The sequence below is a fragment of the Panthera uncia genome (assembly GCF_023721935.1).
Source record: "Panthera uncia isolate 11264 chromosome E2 unlocalized genomic scaffold, Puncia_PCG_1.0 HiC_scaffold_20, whole genome shotgun sequence".
Classification (NCBI taxonomy): domain Eukaryota; kingdom Metazoa; phylum Chordata; class Mammalia; order Carnivora; family Felidae; genus Panthera; species Panthera uncia.
In genome coordinates, this window is record NW_026057589.1 from 12,820,478 (window position 1) to 12,837,794 (window position 17,317).

General features: G+C 50.2%; 1 protein-coding gene across 2 annotated transcripts in view; it reads right to left on the bottom strand.

Moving 5' to 3' along the window:
• Positions 1–1,488: 1,488 nt before the first annotated feature.
• IL34 (interleukin 34) overlaps positions 1,489–17,317 on the bottom strand; it is a 44,136-nt gene continuing 28,307 nt past the window's right edge. Inside the window, exons 2-7 of one of the 2 annotated variants that reach the window (XM_049622601.1) lie at positions 12,838–13,249; positions 6,733–6,866; positions 5,781–5,858; positions 5,334–5,492; positions 2,361–2,496; positions 1,489–2,124 (exon numbers count right to left, since the gene is read on the bottom strand). In XM_049622601.1, the coding sequence (XP_049478558.1) occupies positions 1,952–2,124; positions 2,361–2,496; positions 5,334–5,492; positions 5,781–5,858; positions 6,733–6,866; positions 12,838–12,865 (708 nt within the window). In that variant the 5' untranslated portion in view covers positions 12,866–13,249 and the 3' untranslated portion in view covers positions 1,489–1,951. Of the gene's footprint in view, positions 2,125–2,360; positions 2,497–5,333; positions 5,496–5,780; positions 5,859–6,732; positions 6,867–12,837; positions 13,250–17,317 lie in introns of both variants that reach the window. The other variant, XM_049622599.1, reaches the window with a different exon arrangement.

Below are 17,317 nucleotides of genomic sequence, written 5' to 3' on the forward strand. Positions count from 1 at the left end.
CCTGTTGTCCCGCAGGCCAGCAGAGAGAGCAGCCAAGCTCACAGGGCAGCGGGACCACAAGGCAGGGGCCTCCCAGTCAGGAGAGCAGGCTTTTCCTGGTCGGGGTGGGATGGGGTTGGGTCTGAGTCTCAGCGCCAGGCTGGAGCTCCTGGCAGTTCTGCAGGGAACTGGGGTCCAAGCAAGGCAGCCAGGCAGCTCTGAGAAACCAAGGATGCCCCCGAGTGGATGGAGCCCCCCAAGGCTCCCGAAGGGGAGACGGAGAATGGTATCTGTAAGTCGCTAGGTCTGAGAACAGCCTCGCTGAATGCTCAGGCCAACCCGAGAGCCCAAGTGTGGGCACCTGGACAGAGTCCAGGTAAGGGAGGGCCCGAAGAGGCCGGGAGAGCAGGTGGCCAGTTTGGGAAGCCCCAGGGAGGGGTGTACCCAAGTGGGCTGAGGGAGTGAGATGCAGGATGTGTGATGTGAGCAGGGTAAGGAGTGGTGGGGTGGGGGGTGGCTTGGGAGGCCCAAGGAGGGGGTGGGCATAGCACAGCCACCCTCCCAGACTCGTGCCCCCTCTCCTCCAAGCCACCCCAGGGCTGTACATAACTCCCCCATCCCCCTGACCACCTCTCTCCCATTTAGTGACCACCTCTTAGGCCCACCCCCTTGGGATCCGAGCCAGCCATCCCACATCACAAACTTCGGTTTGGGGGACTTCTTTACGTTCATTTTTTTTTCATTTTGTACAGAGAAATATTCTTTTCAAAAGCGTCTTTTGACTGAAGTAACTTTTCTGGTGCTGTTGTTAACTTGTTCCTTTTTTTAATTTATTTCCCCACCCAAGTCTCCCCTCTTGGTTCCTACTCACCCTTTCTTCCCTCCACCTCTCCCCACCCCACCCCCATCCCATCTGAACCATTTTGTTTCTTTTCTTTCTGTCCGTTTCTGGATAAATTATCCTCTCCTCCCTGCCCCCCCCCCCCCCCCTCGATTTAAATAGTCACTGCTACAAGTAACAAATGCACTGTGAAGATTCCAGTATTAATAAAGTTGTACTGTAATTAACACCCCTGCCTCCGCCTGGCTTCCTCCACCCTGTTCACCTGCCCCTGCGCAGCAGCGCTGGCACCCTGCCCTTTCCCATCCCAGATCCCGGCTGAGGGGCAGGAGTGGCCAGGTCCTGTATCAGGACCTATGCCTTTGAATACCTCCACTCTGTCTCTGCAGGTGGCTGTCTTGGGACAGCCCAATGAAGCCAGCGAGGGTGGCCAGGAGACACTGAGAAGGATCAGCCTGACACCCTCTGCCCCACCGGTCTCATGGAGACTCAGGCAGGTCTGTAAGAAACTCCCTCCCTCAAACACCATTTCCAGGCCCCCAGGCTAAGGCTTCATCCATCCCAAATCCAAATCTCCAGACCCAGGCCCCAGGACCAGACAAGCCTACCTCTCCTGCCTCCTGCACTTGGGGTTCACCTTTGCAGATGCAAACTAAACCAAACCCAAACAAAACAAGCAAGTGTTTAATAGAAAATGTAAGAGGGACTGGAAGAGCATCCACTGTGGCAAGATGTGGTGTCTGGCTCTGCCCCTTCCCCATGCCCGCCCACCCCCCAACCTGGCACAAGTCTTGCCTCTACAGGCCTCAGGACACGCCGGGCACCACCTGCAGGCAAGCGAGGCAGCCCAGGTGGTGCAGGGAGGGGACAAGCTCTGTCCACCTTCAGGGGGCTCTGGACCCCGGCTGCTCCAGGTGAGACTGTGAGGTACAGAATGCAGGAAGCTGAGCCCTTCTCAGGCACAGAATCTCCCTCAAGGGAAAAACACTGTCTTGGGGGTTCCCCCCCCCCCCCCCCCAGACAAGTCTCAGACTCCACCAAACTCCTGCGGGAGCACCTCCAGCTGCCCCACACAGGTCACCACACAGGCCAGGTGGGGCAGGAGGCCTCTGCCCTGTGCCCTCAGCCGCCTCACTGAGCCGGGGGTCCAGTCTTGGGTCCTGGGGAGCGGGGCAGGGAGATGGGGGGCTGCTGGGGCAGAGGGTACAGCGGGGCAGCTACACACTGCGATGAGGGCTCCGGGCTGTGGGGCTGAGGGCTCGGCACCTCACAGTCCTGCCAATTTAGGATGGAACTTTGTTTACCTGCAGGAGGCAGGGGGAAAAAAAAAAAAAAAAAAGACCACAGGAGTGGTCAACACCTACCTCGTCTCCAGACCAAGCCTCATTGTTCTTGGCCCCAGGGCCCATCCTGGCTTTCAGAAATGACCTACAGCCCTGGGGAGTGGAAGGCGTGCTCGGGAGGGTCCTGGCTCTGCTCCACGACCTGGGCTTGGAACCCGGCGTCCTGCCCCCAACCCCCTCCACTCAGAGCTCCTTACAGCAAGAGCAGTAGAGCAGTTCCATGACCCGGAAGCAGTTGTCCAGCAGGGCTTTGGGTCGTACCAGCTTCAGGCTCAACCTGGGGGTGCTCAGGAGCGACACCACTGCTTCCACCTTGGGGCTGACCTCCACGTCCTGGAAGGGAGGAGACCGTGGAGACGGTCAGGACCACAGGCACCACCACCCCTCAACACCAGTGAAGAGGGAGGGCCAGTCCCAGGAGAACCCTGGAGGCTGCCCTGCCTGGAGCTGCACAAACCGCGAGAGAAAGGGACTTCCTGTGACAGGAGGCTTATGGGTAATTTCTCTCCCTCTTCCTGCAGGCACCAGGTTTCCTGGGAGAGTCCCCTTCAAGGCCCCTCACCCAAGCCTGACACAGAGGCTCCTGTTTTCCATCTTCAGGAAAATGACTGCAGGGAGCAGGCCAGGACAGGGGAGAGGTGGGGGGGCATCCTTGCTGTTCTCACCCAGGCCCGGCCACCACCACACAAGGCAGCCTGGGCTGGGGAGACTGTCCTTCGGGATTCAGAGACCTCTACTGCCCACAAAGAATGAGACAAAGGACCCTCACAAGGATCGTATTATGAGGAGGCCTGGGTGCACGGCACACGGGCCGGGCGGGTCTTTGGCTCCAAGCTCGGGGTGTCTGACAGTACTTAACAACCGGGAGCACGGTGTGGGTGGCAGGAGGGCACAGTGGGGGGACAGGGCAGGGGGCCAGGGCTGTTGCAGAAGACATCGCATAGAAAGGAAATGTAGAGCCTGAGCTGGGGGAGGACCTTCTTAAAGGTGGTTAATTGGGTTGAATTGTATTGGGTTGTGACCTGCCAATCCCCCCATCCCCGAAAAAGCCATGTCCAAGCCCTAACGCCTGGCACCTGTGAATGTGACCCTATTTGTAAACAGGATCTTTGCAGGTGTAATTAAGGATCTCCAGGTGAGATCATTTTAAATTTAGGGTGGGCCCTAAATCCAATGACTGGCATCCTTGTGAGAGAAAGGACGCAAAGCACAGAGGGAAAGGCCATGTAAGGGCCGAGGCAGAGGCTGGAGTGATGTGGCCACAAGCCAACGACAGTAGGAGCCAGCAGAAGCTGGAGGAGGCAGGAAGGGTCCTATTTCCCTAGATCCTTCAGAGAGAGCTTGGTCTCGCAGATACCCTGAGTGTGGTGTTCCGATCTGCAGGCCTGTGGCAGAAGAATTTCTGTTGTTTGGTGGTAATTTGTCACAGAAACCCTACAAAGCTAATCTACAAGGACTTGGAAAGAGAAGCAAGCGTGACAGGAGGAGAAGGGGCATGTCCCCCTGGCCCACTCCCCATCAGGGAGAGCCCACTGCCCACCAGATGCTGGGCATATTTGGAGCGGGTCACAGACCATTAACTCCGTGAGAAAGAAGACAGACTTAAAAGCTGGTTTAAATCTGGGGCACCTGAGTGGCTCAGTCAGTTAAACGTCCAACCTCAGCTCAGGTCACAATCTCACAGTTCATGGGTTCACACCCCACATCAGGCTCACTGCTGCCAGCAACAGAGCCTGCTTCAGATTCTGTGCCCACCACCCACCCCCCCACCCCACCCCCACACACTCTTGCTCTCTCATTCTCTCTCTCAAACAAAAACACTTAATGGCAATCAAAAGGAATGAAATCTTGCCATTTGCAACTACGTGGATGGAACTGGAGAGTATTATGCTAAGTGAAATTAGTCAGAGAAAGACAAATACCATATGACTTCACTCATATGAGGACTTTAAGAGACAAAACAGATGAACATAAGGGAAGGTAAACAAAAATAATATAAAAACAGGGAGGGGGACAAAACAGAAGAGACTCATAAATATGGAGAACAAACAAACTGAGGGTTACTGGAGGGGTTGTGGGGGGGATGGGCTAAATGGGTAAGGGGCACTAAGGAATCTCCTCCTGAAATCATTGTTGCACTTTATGCTAATTTGGATGTAAATTAAAAAAAAATTAAATTAAAAAAAAATAACATGCATATGTTAAAAAAAAAATTTGAAAATAATTTTTTTAAAGCTGGCTAACTCTGAACTCTTAACAACCTGGGTGGACAGGTCTCAACCCACCCACAGCCTCCTCTGCAGCTCCCAAGAGCTCAGAGTCAGGCTCTCGAAGAAAGGCAAGGATGCAAAACTGTTCAGGTCAGCTCCAACTCACACTGCCCAAGGGCATGAAAGAGCCACCGAGGAGACCTCTGGGCCTCCAATCCCCTGCCAAAACCAGAGCCTCCCCAGAATTCCTAGCAGCTGTGGGCTCCTAAGACCTGGTGTCACCCACAGCTCACAGCTCCAGATGGGCAGCAGGTGGGGCTCCCCGGGGCAAGTGTGCCCCAGGCCCCTGAGGACACCATGCGCTGGGGAGTAGGGCAAAATGGTGTGGGCAGGGGGTCCCACAGCACACATGTGGCCTGTATGGGCTCACAGTGACCCCGTGACCTTACTCCACAGGCTCTTTACAGGATGCATCCCTGAGGCCTCAGATCAACCCTGCTGAGCAGGCAGTTGGCAGGAACCTTATCATTGTTATTATTACTGGAAGTCTATATTTTACATTAGGGTTCACTCTCTGTGTTGTCCGTGCTGTGGACTTGGATGAACGCATGATGTCATGTGTCCATCATTACAGTGTCATACAGAAGAACTGCATAGCCCTAAAAACCTCCTGTTTTCATTGCTCCACCCATTCATCCTTCCTTCCCTGTCTCCCCCAAAAGGAACCTCTAGAAACAAAGCCAGAGGGTTAGATGACTTGCCCAGGATCACAGAACAAGACAGACAGACCCTAGAACATCTCCTGTCCCCAGCCCAGGCCACCCATGGGGCACTGCTGGCCTTCTCTTCCTCTCTCCCATTTCTCCCATACCTTTCAGGACATGCTGGAACTCTCCATGTCTTCCCATCCTCCCTCAACACTCCTTGGCCACCACACACACACACCTCCGCGGAGCTCACCGTGAGGCCTTGCTGGACATCCAGCAGTAGCGTATGTACCTCCTCCAGGAACTTCCAGGATGGGTGGCCCTCAAGCAGCACTTCCTGCACCGACTCAGTAGCACTGAGGCTCACCCAGACCCACAGATACCGCAGCTCCTGCTGGCTGACCTGGGCCCTCTGCTGTGGGGACAGGAGAAATTGTTGAAGTCCCAAGACTTGAGCCTCTGGGCCCTCCCCACCACTACTCTGACCACCTGCCACCCAACTTGTGCCCACAAAGAGAGCAGACCATGGGCATCCACTGTGGACAGGGAGAAATCTTAGCCCGAGCCGAGGGCAGGCTTGCTTACGGGGCTGGGAAAGGCCCCCGGCAACATGACCTGCCAAGATCAATGTGCCTCTCAGGCTGGGCCCATGGGGTGTCCCGCAAGGCAAGGGTCTCCCAGCCCAGGATGGGATTCTCACCAGTCTGGTGATGTTGGCCATTCTGAGCACCCCCTCATAAGGCACGCTCACCCTGTAGTTGATGGGGAAGTAGTGTTTCTGGGGAAACACAAGAACAAACCATGAGGTCACAGTCAGAAACGGCTCAAACAGCCTCCCCCAACTCCCAACTTGATACAGGAGGAGAGGACCAAGAACCAGCCCTTTGATGGCAGAGGTGGCCTTCTATGAAGAATATGCACTTGCAGGGGAGGGGTGCCTGGGTGGCTCAGTCAGTTGAGCCTCTGACTTCTGCTCAGGTCATGATCTGGTGGTTCGTGAGTTCAAGCCCCACATTGGGCTCTGTGCTGACAGCTCAGACCCTGGAACCTGCTTCAGATTCTGTCTCCTCTCTCTCTGCCTCTCCCCCACTCATACTCTGTCTCTGTCTCTCAGAAATAAACATTAAAAAAAAATAGATTGCTCTAAACTTATGGTGCTGGTTGCACAGCTCTGCCAATGTACTAAAAACCACTGAGCTGTACACTTAAACAGGTGAATAGTATGGTATGTGAGTTATAGCTCAGGAAGGCTGTCAAAAAAAGAAAAGTCTTGCATTGCCACGGTGCCACGTGAGCTTCTCTGCCCTACACAAAGGGAGCCACCCATTCCAACTTCTAAGTCCTTATGTGCTGAGCTAATAACAAGCACCTGGACTTCCCCCAAGGCCTCCTGGAAGCCATTTCCTGAGTCACAGGGTGAGTGTCACATGGAGGTGGGATTAAAGGTCAGATCAAGTAGCAGGGGCAGGAGGTCCCCAGGGAAGGCTGGCAGGGGAGAGGACTGTAAGTGTGGACCAGGTACACTGCTGGACGTGGGGGAGAAAGGCGGAGAAAGGGGCCACGGTCAGCTCAGGGCTGAGGCCCCGAACGTCCTACACGCTGTGAGGCCAGGAGCTTGGGAAGGGGAATGCAGTCGGGGGGTTCACAGTTACCATGTACTGAAGGCGGTTCCTGTACTGAAGCTTGTCCCGAAGAAAGCCAGTTACTGCACACTCCTCGCTCTGGGTCAAAGGCCACATCTCCAAACCCTCGTTCCCCAAGGCCATGGCAAGGAAGATCCCGAGATCTGTGGACAGTGACCAACAGGAACACATGAGTACACTGCCCACCTGTGCAAAGCTGTGCACATCTGCCCTCCCTTTTCCAGGTCATGGGAGGGACAGGGCCATAGAGCCCCAAGGAGGCCTTTCCACCACAGGGGATGTTTTCCCTGGGGCCCAGGCTCAGACAGCAAGGCCAGGCAAGCATGGGCAATCTGGCCGGTGTACCCGTACCCTTAGCCAGCAAAGCCCCCCAGCTGTCACACCCTGAGGTTGGTGTCCAGTCTCCTCCCCACTCCTGCCCCTTGGGGAAGGCACAACCTCCTCTCCAGGGAAACCTCAGCTCATACCCCATTTAGGGCTGACGTGTCCTCAAGGCCTACGTCTGCATTTCCATCTGGGGATCCAGGAGATGTGGACTTTCTAGTTCCAACTTTACAAATGACTTTTGGGTGAGCAGAACCATTTCCTCCATGCTCTAACTGACCTTGGCATTCCTCTCAGATGTACAAATAACTACAGGCCTTCCAGTTTGTCCATTCTGGGGAGCAAGCAAATCAGGCTGCTTCTTCTCCCTCCCAGCAAACGAGCTGCTGTCTCGTAAACATTACCAGCCTTTACCACTAGGTGTCACTGTGACCTCAAAAACAGCTTTGTGATTCCCAGAATTAATAACACAAAAAAAATCTGAGAGGGGTGCCTGGGTAGCTCAGTCAGTTAAACTTCTGACTCTTGGTTTCTGTTCCCATCATGACCTCATGGTTCATGGGTTTAAGCCCAGCGTCGGGCTCTGCACTGATGGTGCAGGGTCTGCTTGGGATTCTCTTTCCCTCTCTCTCTCTTTCACAATTAATAAACAAACAAACAAACAAACAAACAAAAACCTGAGAATTTGCAAAAAATATGAACAAGGATCAAATTGATCAGAGCATAAAGGAAACAGAGGTACAGGAGATGTATCCAAAAAATCAAACACACCAATAAAGGTAAAGAAATAACATACTAAAACAATCAGGTGTCATATTTCACCTATCAAAATGGAAAGTGGGTTTTTTAAATTTCATTTTAATAACAGTGCTGGCAAAGCAGTAAGGCAGGTGCTCTTATCTTGAAAAGCAATTTTGCAGTTTTATTATTAGCGAACTTAGTAATGTCTACACCCTTTGACCCATTAAACTCATCTCTAGGGATAAACAAGAAGGAAAACAAAAAAAAGGGAGACATCACCAAAAAATTTGTGGACAAAGACTCCCACTGCAGTATTCTCTTATAATAGTGAAAATATGTAAATGGCCCACATGTTCATTAATGAACAGAGCAAATAAAAACCACATTGTCAGGGCGCCTGGGTGGCTCAGTCAGTTGAGTGTCTGACTCTTGGTTTCGGCTCAGGTCATGATCCCAGGGTCGTGGGATTGAGCCCCTAGTCAGGCTCCATGCTCAGCCTGCAGCCTACTTGGAATTCTCTCTCGGATCTCCCTCTGCCCTTCTCCCCCATGCACACTATCTTTCTCTAAAATAAATAAGATGAAAAAACCACATTGTCAAAGAATGTTTATGATATGCTTGTGTGATAAGAAATATACTCATGATATGCTTAGTAAAGTCTTAAAAAAGCATGACTCAGCACACCTCCTCTGGGTCTACACAGCATGATGTGAATTACATTAATTACATGCAAATGTGTATGCATAGGAAATGAAGTGGAAGTGTAGTGGAAGGAAATGTATCAAATCTCTATGGGAAATTTTTATGTTCTTTATATTTTGTAGGACATATTTTATATCCTACAATCAATATATTGTTATAGTCAAAAGCAATAATTTCTTTTCTTTTCTTTTCTTTTCTTTTTTTCCCCCCAAAATAGCCAGGCTTGACACACCCCTGGTCATGAGTAGGAATTACTGATTGCATTTTCCCCACCCACCTCCCTGGAACTTAGGGAGACTTTTTTTTTTTTTTAATTTACATCCAAATTAGTTAGCCTATAGTGCAACAATGATTTCAGGAGTAGATTCCTTAGTGCCCTTTACCCATTTAGCCCATTCCCCCTCCCACAACCCCTCCAGTAACCCTCAGTTTGTTCTCCATATTTATGAGTCTCTTCTGTTTTGTCCCCTTCCCTGTTTTTATATTATTTTTGTTTCCCTTCATTTATGTTCATCTGTTTTGTCTCTTAAAGTCCTCCTATGAGTGAATTCATATGATTTTTGTCTTTCTCTGACTCATTAATTTCACTTAGCATAATACCCTCCAGTTCCATTCATGGAGTTGGAAATGGCAAGATTTCATTCTTTTTTATTGTCAAGTAATACTCCATTGTATATATATATCACATCTTTATCCATTCATCCATCAGTGGACATTTGGGCTCTTTCCATACTTTGACTACTGTAGATAGTGCTGCTATAAACATGGGGGTGCACATGTCCCTTCGAAACAGCACACCTGTATCCCATGGATAAATGCCTAGTAGTGCAACTGCTGGGTCGTAGGGTAGTTCTATTTTCAGTTTTTTGAGGAACCTCCATACTGTTTTCCAGAGTGGCTGCACCAGCTTGCATTCCCAGGGAGACTTTTTTTTTAAGTTATTTATTGAGAGAGAGAGTGTTTGTGCGCACGCACACATGCAGGGGAGGGCAGAGAGAGGGGGGAGAGAGAATCCCAAGCAGGCTCCACAATGTCAGCAAGGAACCCAATGCGGGGCTCTAAGTCACATACTGTGAGATCATGACCTGAGCAGAAATCAAGAGTTGGACCCTTAACCAACTGAGCCACCAAGGTGCCCAGGGAGACTTTTGTTCTTGATCCCTCACTGGGCTGGGCCTGCTTCTTGTCACTCTCCCCCCTTCTCAGTCGTGCTTCAAATGCCTTTGCTCTGGCTGGGCCCTCACTAGGAACGTTCTGGACTCAAACCCCATGCCCAAGATGGGCTACAGCACACCAGTCCCTCCTCTCACAGAAATGTGCCAACCACATTTTCTCAGGGTTGCAAATTTGCAATACATCTTGCATTTGCTCTCTCTGTCTCTTCCCAAGTGCTTGATCTGACATTTGGACAAAGGAACAGTTAAACACAAACTGAATGAGTGTTTCTGCATGCTTTCTGTCTCGTCTCTAAACCATTAAGCCCCTGAGCCGCGCACCCCCTGCACATCAAGATCATTCCTGGTTCGCAGATTTTGCTCACACTTTGCCCCTGCCCTGGGTACCCTCTCACAAGGCAGACCTCTTTCAAGGTCTCACCATGACTCCTTCCCCTCCCAGGCTCTCTCCCCTGCCTGCACCAGCCCCCCACAATCTCTGTGTCTTGCACCATCTGTCCAATTCACTCATTGTCTTGACCAGACAGCTTGGCCCCTAGTATGTGAACACATAATGCAGTTAACCACAACATGATCTCGTTTACTGAGCACTTTGGGGGTTGACCTTGAGCAAGGAATCAGGAACATGCACCTGAATTTTCTGGAGAGCTGGTTAGGGTCCAGAGTGTCTGATTCAGTAGGTCTGGGGTGGGCCCAATGAATTTGTATTTCTAACAAGTTCCCAGGTGCTACTGCTGCCAGTCTGGGGACTACACTTTGAGGACCACTGACCTCCAGAGACAGTAGCAAACTGTTGTCCCAAGGGCCACATCTGGTTCACAGAGATTTCATATACAAATCTGAATTTGCATCTTGTCTTTTAAAATCAGTATCTGTCCACACTTGGTCCTCTTTCTCATGTGGCGGTCACCCACGGCTGCCCACTCCACGCTTGAAGTCCTACCCTAGCTGCCCTTACCTGTGTCCTGGTTTTAGGTCTCTGGTGCCTGGCAACTGTGGGCTCCGAGGCAGCACTGAGTCCTAGAAAGCTACCATGTGCCAGCCTGGCATGTATGGGCTGCACCAGGAACCCTGTCCTTGGATGATCTGCCTTCCCCCCAGAACCAGACTTCCTTTAGATCTGCAGACTGACCACCATTTCCAAATTTAAGCCTCTTTTTTGCTGCTTCCACCCTGAGAAACAGGCCAGCAAACCGGTGACCACACAGGGACAGCAGGGCCATAATAGCCTCACTGCTGCTCTGCACCCCCGAGGGCCCCACAGCCAATGTGACCCTGTCCCTGCAAGGGCATTAGTCTTGCCCCCGCAAGACAGAAGAGGAGGCTGAAGAAGAGCAAGTGAGGAAGGAGCTACCTTCCTGGGTCCCTGGCTGGGAGGGGGAAGGGCTGCACCTCTCCTGGGGACAGCCCCTTGTGCAGGGACAAATCAGAACTGTCCACCACCAGCACCCCCAGCGACCAAATCTGAGCCTGTGGAGGGACTTGAATAGCATCCCCCCCCCAAATTCTTGTTCACTCAGAACTTCAGATGTGACCTTATTTGGAAATGGGGTCTTTACAGATAAAATGAAGGCCTACCCTGAATGCAATGGCTGACGTCCTTATAAGAGAAGAGGACACAGAGATATGTAGAGGGAAAGGCCATGAGAAGACACAGATTGGGGTGATACAACCACAAACTGTGGAATGCCAGGAGCCACCAGAAGCAGGAAGAGGAAGAAAGGAGCCTTGGAAGAGGCGTCACCCTGCCCACACCTTAATTTTAGACTTCCGGCCTCCAGACCTGGGACAGAATCAATTTCTGTTTTAAGATACTAAACTATAGCAGCCCATCCTTCTCCAGCACCCTCCGGCATCCTTCTATCTACAAGCCTCTGATCTGCACCCCTTCTTGCCTCCCACCCCACAGCCAATCCTTGCCAAGGCCATGACTTCTATTTCCACGGCCATCTCACAAACAAGACTGTCATCACTTCCTGCCCAGAAGGTTGCAACAGCAGCCACAGACTGATCTTCCGAAAGCAGAGTAATTCCCAGTCACAACTCCAAGTCCCCAGATCTTGAACCTTCCAGGGCTCCATGCTGTCTCGTTTTCAAGGCCTCCATCATCTGGGCCCAAACTGGCTTTCCAGCCCGGCCACTCACAGTCCCACCTGCTGATCCTTTGCTCGAGCTGTTTCCTCTACCCAGACCCTGTCTTCACCTTCTCACATCTACCAGTGTGAACACTGCCCACCTCCGAAACGATTTCATGTGGCACCTCACCCATGCTGCTCCTCTTGCTCCTCACGACCTGGAAACTTCCAGAACATGGGATCTAGGTCCATCTGCCTGTTCTGAATGCCTCGACCTTTTGCAGTATCCCTTCACAAGGACCAGGCTGGATCCCTTGCAGGATCAAATCCTGGACCTCATGAGGGAATTCCTAGCACCTAACTCCCTGCCAGGCATTGGAGAGAGGGGTGCGAGCCAGCCTGGGTCCTTGTTGCCATGACAGTAACTCTCCAGTGGGCATGTGGGAGGCACCAGAAAAATGTGTTGAATTTGAGTCAATTCAATAGAATCTTGGAGTCTGAAGGGATCTTGGTCTGGCCTCCCACCAGCAGGCTTGAGAGGCTTTCTAGACGCTTTCTGTCCTCATTTCAACTTATTTTTCTTTTTACCAACAACACTGTTCTCTTTCTGCCTTTTAATTTTGTTCTATTATGGAGGGAGGGGCAGAGGGAATAGGCTGCCTTCTCCAGCACCTGGCAGCACTTCTCCCACGTGTTTTGGGGCCCAGACAATTTCACAAGCTTCCACCCTCGGCTGGCCACACCCAGGGAGGCCAGAAATCCTCTCTGCCACCGCTGCCCCCACCCCCCCATACCCAGTAGCACTAATAAGCCTAAGAAGGTAACACTGCCACTTGCCCCCAGTGCCTGCCCCATCCCCTTAACCACCCACTGACCATACCCACCCAACCTAGGACTTGTACCCACCATGACGGTCTGAGCTGGGGTCAGCTAGAGACAGGGCAGAGGGCAGCCACGGGAGTCCCGAGGCTGTTCGGCTGGGAAGCATCTCAACTTCCCACCAGCAAGAATGGCCCAGTTGCCATGGTTACAGCAGAGCCCGGCTCTGGGCCAAGGCCTCCCGGGGCAGCCTCCAAGGACCCCCCCCCAGTACTCACAGTGCAGCCAGGCGAATCCCCGGGGCATGGTGGTACGCTGTGTCCCCCAGAGAGCAGAGGCGGTGTCCCCAGCAGTGTGTGTATCCACAAAGGCCCAGGTGGGGCCTACATGGCCTCGCGTCAGCAAAGGTGGCCCAAAGCTGGGGGAGGGTTGACCACAGAGGAGTGGCCCGGCAGGGGGCGGCAGGTGCTCCTGGGGCAGCGCCTGCCCTTATCTGCCTGGCAGTGTGGAGGGCAGCTGGGGGGCAGTAGGTGCGAGTCCCATGGCAGCCAGGATCTGGCCTGAGACAGTGGCCTCGGGGTCTTTCCCTCTCGAGCAGGAGAGAGTCCCCAGCAGGCCCCTTGGAATCTGGGGCTGGGTTGTGCTTTCTCTGATTTCTCCGTCTGCAGCTGCTCAATGTGAAATCTGGCTCTGGAAAGAGAAAGGAGGAGAGAAACGGATTATGTAAGAGCAGTGCTGCCACTCAGCCATCAGCTGCAGGCACCAAGAGTCTATGTGTGCGCTGTACCCACCACCTGGCAGGGACCCCCGGGAATGACTGGAGGCTCACAGCCCAGCCCTGGAGGCTGGCTACTCTGGGAAACAGGCTCACATACAAGAAATGACTTCAGAACATCCCAAGGGCAGCACTGGCCAGGGAGTGAATTACGATGACACCAGCTGGCAGCCACAGGCCTAAACAAAAGCAGGACCAGGGAATGAAAGGCCAAGTGGGTTAAATCAAGGGAGCTTCCTGAAGGAGGGGATATTGCATGCAAGTAAAGTACCTCAGGCTACTCAGGTGGCCATGAGGTTAAAACAGCAGAGTATTAATCCCTCTTTTTACCTTCAGGCTTAGTCCCAATCTCCTATTCCCCAAATCCTTGACCCCCTCTTAATAGGGTTGCTAGATGAAACACCAGGTGCTCAGTTAAACTTGAATTTCATACCAACAACTCATATTTTTTTAGTATAATTATGTCATGAATACTTTTTAGTATAAGTATGTCCCAAATATTGCATGGCACATATACTTTAAAAAAATCGTTATTTAATGATTTAATGATTCAATGTTATTTAATTAAACAATGAATTATTTAATTCCAAATTAATCAGAATTCCTATATATATATTTTTAGTTTATTTATTTATTTTGAGAGAGAAAAAGTGCTTGCATGTGTACCCAAGTGGGGGGCGGTCAGAGAGAGGAGAGAATCCCAAACAGGCTTTGTGCTGTCAGTGCAGAGCCCAACATGGGTCTCGATCCCATGACCCTGAGATCATGATCTGAGATAAATCAAGAGTCAGATGCTTAACTGACTGAGCCACCTAGGCACCCCACAAGTCCTGTATTTTTATTTGCTAAATTTAGCAATCCTGTGATAATAACAGGATTGCTCTTCCTGAGTGGTCGCTATGAATAGCTAGGCCCAGGGCTTGGGCTTTTGTATTCAATGAATCTTCATGATAATCTTGCCAGGTCATAAAAATCTCATGTTTATCGATGAAGAAATCAAGGTACAGAAAGGTTAAGACTTGTCCAAGGTCACACAGCTTGTAAGCAGTGGGACAAGAATTCAAACATGGGTAGCCACTCCCACCAGTTGACATCCATCCACACATCCACTCCTTAGGACACCCTTACCACCTGGGGCTCTCACATAGTCATCTCTATCACTCACTGGATTCTGTGAGATAAGGCTCTCGTCCCCATTTTGCAGATGAGGAAACAGGTTCTGAGAGACTGAGCTGACCAGTGACAGAGCCAGCTCTGAAATTCAAAGAAATTCTTAAATTCTCTGACTCTGTTCTGTTCCATGCCCTTGCCCTCCCTGTTTGCTCTGAAGAAATGGTCACACGTTAATGGCAGGAGCGAGAAGCAGGTATAATGTGGGGGTATTGTCCATGGTGGCATCCATCTCCACAGAACGTACCAGAAGTGCTGGCCCTTACCCTCAGAGGTTCCCAGCAGGCAGGCTGGGCCTCACACAAAGAACACAGGTGTTCCCAGTCGCCAGGAACACTAACCTAACTGAAACCTTTTGTTGTTGTTAGTTTGTTTTTTTTTTTTTTGTGGAGGTATAATGTATATACAGTAAAATTCACTTTTTCAGTGTACAATTTTATGACAAATAAAATTGACAAATTCAGAGTTGTATAATTGCTTCAATGATCCAGACATAAAACATTTCCAACTATGCAGAAAATCCCCTCCTGCTACTTTGCAGACAATCCTTCCTCCCAGCCTTAGCCCCATCCAACAGCTCATCCATGTTCTATCCCACAGTATTGCCTTTTCCAGAATGCCAGATAGACACGTGTCCTTTTGTGCCGGGGTCCTTTCACTGAGCTGACTGCATTTGGGATTCAGCCAGGTTGTTGTGTGTGTTAGCAGGTTGCTCCTTTTCCTTGCTGTGTAGTATTCTGTTGTACAGACGCCAGTTGAAGGGCATCTGAATTGTTTCCAGTTTTTGATGATAAATAAAGCTACTACCAGCCTCTGCATACAGATGGTTTTGTTTTTTAAGTTTATTTATTTGAGAGAGAGCAGGTCAGGGGCAGAGAGAGAGGAAGAGAGAGAATCCCAAGCAGGCTCTGTGTGGGGCTCGAACCCATGAACCGTGAGATCATGAACTGAGCCGAAGTCTGATCAGCTCAACTCACGGAGCCCCTGCATACAGGTTTTGGTGTGGACAGAAGTTTCCATTTGTCCTGGGCCTTGTCTGTAACTTGCAGGTCCCAGTCACCTTCACACCACACCAAACAGTCCTGATCCTGGGCACCTTCTGTGGCCCCACCCTTTGAGCCCCACCTAAATGGAGGAAATTTGTGAAAGCCAAAGAGGACACACAGTTACCTGATGACACACAGGAGCTACAGTGGGGATGGTGGCCGAGGGGAAACCAGGCTGCTCACAGAGGCCTGGAAACAGGGCAAACAAGGTCAGGCCAGTGGCCTGACAGCAGTCTGCCTAAGAGTGGCCTTTCCCACTCCTGAGAGGGCCCAGGGCGCCTCTCTCTTCCTGTCCCTCTCCCTCTCTCTTTTCCTCTCTCATGGGGATGAGTGAAGAGTTTGAGAATGTGCCTCTCCCAAAACACTCACAGTCTACCCCACGGCTTACAGCAGTCATTACAAAGCTCACAAGAGGCAAAGTTGTGCAAGAAAATAAAATTGGAGTATTCTGCATAGTTCAGTTGTGAATATTAGATTTTTAAAAATATAATCACATTACTATTATTCACATTCCCAAACAAATAATCCCTTATATCATCTAATACAGAATCCATGTTCAACTTTCCCTGGTTGTTTTTTAAAAAAAAATTTTTAAGTTGCTCTGTTTGAATCGAGAGCCTAACAAAGTGATCCGTTGATTGATGTGTCCCTACATCTTTTTTCCTTATTTTTTTTTTTAGTATTAAGATATAATCCACATGCCCTAAAATTTGCCATTTTAAAGTCTATAATTCAGAAGGAATTTGAGAGAGAACAGGACAGGGGCAGAGAGAGAGGGGGAGAGGGGGAGAGAGAGGGGGGGAGAGGGGGAGAGAGAGAGAGAGAGAGAGAGAGAGAGAGAGAATATCCCAAGCAGGCTCTGTGTGGGGCTCAAACCCATAGTTTTGATTCCAAAACCAGACAAGGACCCCACTAAAAAGAACTATAGATAAATTTCCCTGATGAACATGGATGCAAAAATCCTCAACAAGATATTAGCCAACCAGATTCAACAATACATTAAATTATTCACCACTACCAAGTGGTATTTATACCTGGGATGCAGGGCTGGTTCAATATCCACAAAACAATCAATGTGATTCATCACATCAATAAAAGAAAGGACAAGAACCATATGATCCTCTCAATAGATGCAGAGAAAGCATTTGACAAAATACAACAACCTTTCTTGCTAAAAACCCTCAAGAAAGTAGGGATAGAAGGACCATACCTCAAGATCACAAAAGCCATATACAAAAGACTCAACGCTAATATCAGCCTCAATGGGGAAACACTGAGAGCTTTCCCCCTAAGGTCAGGAACAAGACAGGGATGTCCACTCTCGCCACTGTCATTCAACATAGTATTGGAAGTCTTAGCCTCAGCAATCAGACAACACAAAGAAATAAAAGGCATCCAAATCGGCCAGGAGGAGGTTAAACTTTCACTCTTCACAGATGGCATGATACTCTATATGGAAAACCCAAAAGATTCCACCAAAAAACTGTGTGAACTGATTCACGAATTCAGCAAAGTGGCAGGATATAAAATCAATGCACAGAAATCGGTTGCATTCCTATACACCAACAATGAAGCAACAGAAAGAGAAATCAAGGAATCGATCCCATTTATAGTTGCACCAAAACCCATAAAATACCTAGGAATAAATATAACCAAAAAGGTGAAAAAATCCATACACTGAAAACTACAGAAAACTTATGAAAGAAATTGAAGAAGACACAAAAAAATGGAAAAAGATTCCATGCTCCTGGATAGGAAGAACAAATA